Source organism: Chanos chanos, chromosome 6 (genome assembly GCF_902362185.1).
Source record: "Chanos chanos chromosome 6, fChaCha1.1, whole genome shotgun sequence".
NCBI classification, from domain to species: Eukaryota; Metazoa; Chordata; class Actinopteri; order Gonorynchiformes; family Chanidae; genus Chanos; species Chanos chanos.
Genome location: NC_044500.1, coordinates 27,815,302 through 27,820,435, shown reverse-complemented (window position 1 = coordinate 27,820,435; position 5,134 = coordinate 27,815,302). Strand labels below are relative to the sequence as shown.

Below are 5,134 nucleotides of genomic sequence, written 5' to 3'. Positions count from 1 at the left end.
TGAAGTCACATTAAAATCTGATGTATTATTCTTATTCTTATTCTTAGTCTTAGTCTTAGTCTTAGTCTTAGTCTTATTCTTATCTGGTTCACAGAACCAATTCAAAGATATACAGCTATGTGTGAGTAAAGATGTACAGACAAAAATGTATCTAGCAATATCTACATAGATGGAATGATTATCTACAGCTTTGGAAATGTTACCAAACCTCTATTTGTCTGTGCATGCCATTATTACATGTGATAAGACATCACTTGTAACCTTCATTGAAAAGTCTTAACCCATCCCACAAAATCTTTATTACTGTTCCATCTCCCACTACTCCAAAGGTTAATCATTTCTGCTCTTTGGTTTTCACTATATAGAAAATGTTTAATGGCAGTATGAAGGTGACATTCATGAGGGTTTCCTGAAAGACATAGCCAAGCAGACTTTCCACCATCCATGTAGTCATATGCTGAAGATGATCTTGGATTTCTTTACTAGTGCATCACTATCTCTGCATGGATTCAGAAATGTCTGAACCATAATAGTCAAATTGAAAGAAACATTTGCATAATAGTCAAATCAATTTGACATATTTGATTTGGCAACATAATCATATCAAACAGAACCCTTAAAACCATGTCATTAGCACACATGGCTGCCCTTACTCCACATAGCATTCTTGTCTGACCTGCGTCCTGCTCGTTTATCTATTCTCCTAAAACATTGATTAACTCTCTTTTTTTAAATATCTCCTCGTGTTGGTAAGGCTTTTCAAAGAACCACAAATCACATCACTGCCTTCGCTGACAGTCAGGCACTGTTGAGAAGACCCAAAAAATCATGCCTAAGGGCCAGTACTCAACATAAGCATTCTTTTTAGCCAGTGTATGCAGTCTGTGTTGCTACAGATTGACCTGGGTTTTCTCTGTAATCGGGGCAGGGCACTGTTGGCACGGGCTGGCATTGGCACCCTTGCAAAGCAAGAAGCGGCGTGCTATCTGCAGGAGGGTGACGCGAAAACGCTGGATCCGAAAAGCGTAGACCAGCGGGTTGACCGCTGAATTGACGTGGGACATGAAGATACCCACATACATGGCACTTTTGGGCATGTCACATTCTGGGCAGAAGAAGACGATGCAGTTCATGATATGCAGGGGCAACCAGCAGAGAGCGAACAGAAACAGAACCAACGCCAGCGATTTGGCCAGTTTCAGCTCCTTCTGGTAGTATTTGTCCGCGTCGCTGGTGGCCTCGGCGCGGAGGTTGAGCTGGCGACGGATGACGCGGAAAATCTCGGCGTAGAGGCAGGTCATGATGGTGAGTGGCACCACCACCCAACCAAAGAAGTTGAAGTAGACCATGTAGTCCATCCGCATGACCGTCATGAACTTACACGCGATGACGGTATCGCTGCTGTTTCCGGCTGTCGGGTCGTAGTTGTGCCAACCGAACATGGGCACCAACCCGGTGATTGCTGAGAGCAGCCAGCAGAAACACACACCCACCCACGCCCGCTGTTGTGTTACTATGATACTGTACCTGCAGAGAGAAGAAAAGAAAAGATTAACATGCTGTTTTAAAAATGATTGTGTATTTCTAACTTTACTGGAATGTTTTCTCTCATTTAAACACAGATTACATTTATGGTACACTGTATTAATTTTTTAAAAAAAGTAACACTTTATATGCAATGTTAAGTTCGAAATTTTCTCAGTCATCATGATCGGTCAGAAGTGTTTGAATTTATATTTACAGTATATTTAGAAAAAAAAGGAGATAAATCCCTCTCCACAAATTCTTTGCTCCGTCCTTTGATCCAGCACACAAATAAGAGGCTAGAACCGCTGCCAAAATGCAAACAAACCATCTTTGGACATTATTTCCTGTGACAAACACAGGCTTTTTAATCTAGTTAAAAGCTCTCCATGTCTTGCCTATCGATTTGCATTAAGCCTGGCGAAGATATATGACTCTCCAGCAGTCTGAAAGAGAAATAATGCAGGAATAGCATATTGAAAGACTTAACTGGCTTCACCAGCACATGAACATAAACAGTAAAACCAGTAAATAAGCGTTATAAAACAAAGTCAAGTTCATGGGAGACTCGTGATTGTTCCAGAGCAACAAAAGGCAAAAGTGACACTGGTCAGGAGCTTGCATTGCCCATTACAGCTACTTGTCACCTTGAATAAACAAAAGCCTCAAATGATTTACTGCTTCTTCCAGACTGGCCTCTCAGAAAGATCTGTCCACAAACCAACAACAGTAGAGATGCATCTCCGTGACTCATAAGGATGTGTTTATTTGATTACCTTAATAACCCTCTGCCGTCGCCTTGTGAGGGAAGCATGAGAGAGAAAGCAGTTGCACAGGGAAGAAAAAGTGACAGTGTGGTGGCTGTGATGAAGATGAATAAGACTCACCTGGTCGGGATCTTTACGCGTAAGTAGCGATCAATGGCAATGGCCAGTAATGAAAGGATGGAGCTCTGAGTGATGATGAGAAGTAGACACGAGAGGAAGAGGCAAGAGTAAAACTGTGTCTTCAGCCCCAGGCTAATGACAATGGCCAAAGGTATCACCAAAGCCCCCACAGCGATGTCGGCCAGAGCCAAGGAGACAATGAAGCAGAAAGTGGGATCTCGCAGCGCCCTGTTTAGGCCCACCACCAGTACCACCAGTACGTTGCCCAGTACAGAGGCCAGTGCTATGGTACTTTCAATGGAGATGTACATCATATCCACATGCTCCCAAGGTTCCATGCCCGGAGAGGACGACATGTCTGAGTCTTGCTCTGTATCCCCAACTCACGCAGCTAGTGTCCCAGGGCTCTGTCAAAAAGGGTCACAAACACCTTTTTTCACGCCGGTCTTCCGTTTTTTCTTCTCTCAAGGCACAAATTATGCATTATGTTCTCTCTCAGTGCTGTAGTCACTCATCTACCCCTCTTCCTCTCTCTGTCTCTCTCTCTGTCTCTCTCTCTGGTGGAAACTGAAGTGTGTTTTACAGTATTGTTGGACTATGTAGACACCAAGTGGCAAAAGGAAAGACTAAACTGTAAACTGACTTAATGGCTTCTTTCTTTCGCTCTCTCTTCACATCTTTCTCTCTCTTTCTCTCTCCTTCTCCTCTCTCTCTCCTCTACTCCCTTTTCTGATGCGGAGGTTCTTGTCAGTTCAAGGGGGAGGGATGTTCTGCTCACTGCAGCATAGGTCTCCCACTCCCAGTGCTCTCTCTCTCTCTCTCTCTCTCTCTCTCTCTATCCATTCTCTCTTTGGAAGAGCAAAGTAATTGGAAGAGACCAAAATCAGAGTCTGACAGGTGTCTCGAGGACCATTTGGGTGATTGGATTTTACTTCTTCATTTTTATGAGGGAAAAAAAAGCTGAGTGTGTTTGGAATGAACGAGGGAACACAATAAATTCTGTCTCTAAGTTTGAATCCAAGTATTTGCGCTGAAGGAAGATGAACAATGTGTATTGGCAATGGCTGCGGCTAAAGGAACACCAAAGATCTTTGAACTTGTCACACAATTAAGCGCAAGCACATAGTAATGAAAACTCCTCTAGAGTACACTGATGACTTACTTTCTGTAATAAGAGGGATGCCAGTTCTCTTTTCCCCTTTTACTTTGGCTCTTGAGTGCAATACATTTTTCATTTAAACTTTCCTTACGCTCCAACCCACTACCACAGGACCATTGATTTTCAGTTAATCACAGAGCATCAGTGACATAAAAGACATAGAGGTAATTGGAAATATGCAATGTGCTTGCTCTGATTTGTAGAGTTACCTGAGTTGAATGTGTAGTTTAATCTAAGATCCATGATTGTGAAACTGCTTTATGAAAAAGTTTTTGTTTCTTTTGTTTTTTTTAGGGTATGACTAAGAAACACTATGATAATTTGAGAAATGATAAAAGTCACTGAATCACTGTGTGGTTTATAAAAGAATTTGCCAAATGACCTAACCTGCGGGCAATTTTTAAGAAGTCTTTGTAGTTTAGGTTTGTAGGTTTTTCTAGGAAACATTAACATTATCCAAATCAAAAAGTCTTGTCATAAACACTCTTGCTGTATTTTGATGTCAAAAATTTTGTTACATTCACAATTTGTGATTTTTTGAAAGTGAGAGGAAAAAAATGTCAGCCAGTGGTCTGGAAACCATGAACTTCCCTAAATCTATACTGTTCCTGTTTTCGTTAAGGAAATGTTCATTTTACGCTCACAGGGAATTTCTGTGGCCTTAAAATGTGGCATTAACAGATTAATTCAACATTCATCACTCTGATGAATCTCAATCCATCTAAAGGGGTTGGGCCACTAAATTTAGATGTCCATAAAATGCACTGTATTTTTATGCCCTTCTCTCTCTCTCTCTCTCTCTCTCTCTCTCTCTCTCTCTCTCTCTTTCTATCTATCTATCTGTACATACATGTATCTATATGTATGCCCTTTTCTTCTTCTAAGGTGATGCAACACAGTAAAAGTTACTGTTAGAATACTGAAAAAGGCCACGCCATTGAACCAAAATGTCCAAATGAAATTGCTGAGGATATTTTTAGACCACATTTTTATCATCAACTGTGTGCCAGGAGCAGAAAAATATCCTTTTATATCCCACACACCATAGTAAGCCCCACTCGAATCCCACATATCATCTAATCCACACAGTTCTGATCTCTCATTACACCCTCTGCACCCACATATACATGCTACCATGGGTGTTTTCTGACAGGCCATCAATTTGTTTGAGGCCAATCTTAAGATTTATATTTAATAAACAGACAACAAAGCACTTAAACTTTTCAAATGTTATTAAAACAATTTTTTTTAAATGATTCAGCATGACATTCAGCATAACGAAACATCAGTGCTGTGTTGGTTTCCATAGAAATGTATTCTGCAAGGCTCATTTTGTATGTATTTACATAGGCTATGCATTATCTCTGTGGTGAAACTCAATGTTTCAAACAACACGATCAATGGAATCTTTTCCCAACCAGTTTTGCAAAATCTGTGGTCATTGAACATGGTAGCATGGCCCATGTCCTCTTCCACAGAAATACATTAGGCATTGGATTGCACTCTAGAGAGGTTCCTATTCTATGATTTTCAGTAATTAATCCAGTTATTGCGATGGTGATGC

At 40.9% G+C, this 5,134-nt stretch overlaps 1 protein-coding gene across 1 annotated transcript; it reads right to left on the bottom strand.

Moving 5' to 3' along the window:
• Window positions 1-890: 890 nt before the first annotated feature.
• LOC115815252 (adenosine receptor A1) lies at window positions 891-2,767 on the bottom strand. Its single transcript, XM_030778209.1, has 2 exons — window positions 2,412-2,767; window positions 891-1,527 (listed from the first exon to the last, which is right to left on the bottom strand). The coding sequence occupies exons 1-2, from the start codon at window positions 2,765-2,767 to the stop codon at window positions 891-893; spliced, it is 993 nt and encodes a 330-aa protein (XP_030634069.1).
• Window positions 2,768-5,134: the final 2,367 nt, after the last annotated feature.

Coding starts and splice junctions, on each gene's coding strand:
- LOC115815252 (XM_030778209.1), bottom strand. CDS start 2,767: ATGTCGTCCTCTCCGGGCATGGAACCTTGGGAGCATGTGGATATGATG. Junction 1,528..2,411: donor CGCGTAAAGATCCCGACCAG/GTGAGTCTTATT, acceptor TTCTCTCTGCAG/GTACAGTATCATAGTAACAC.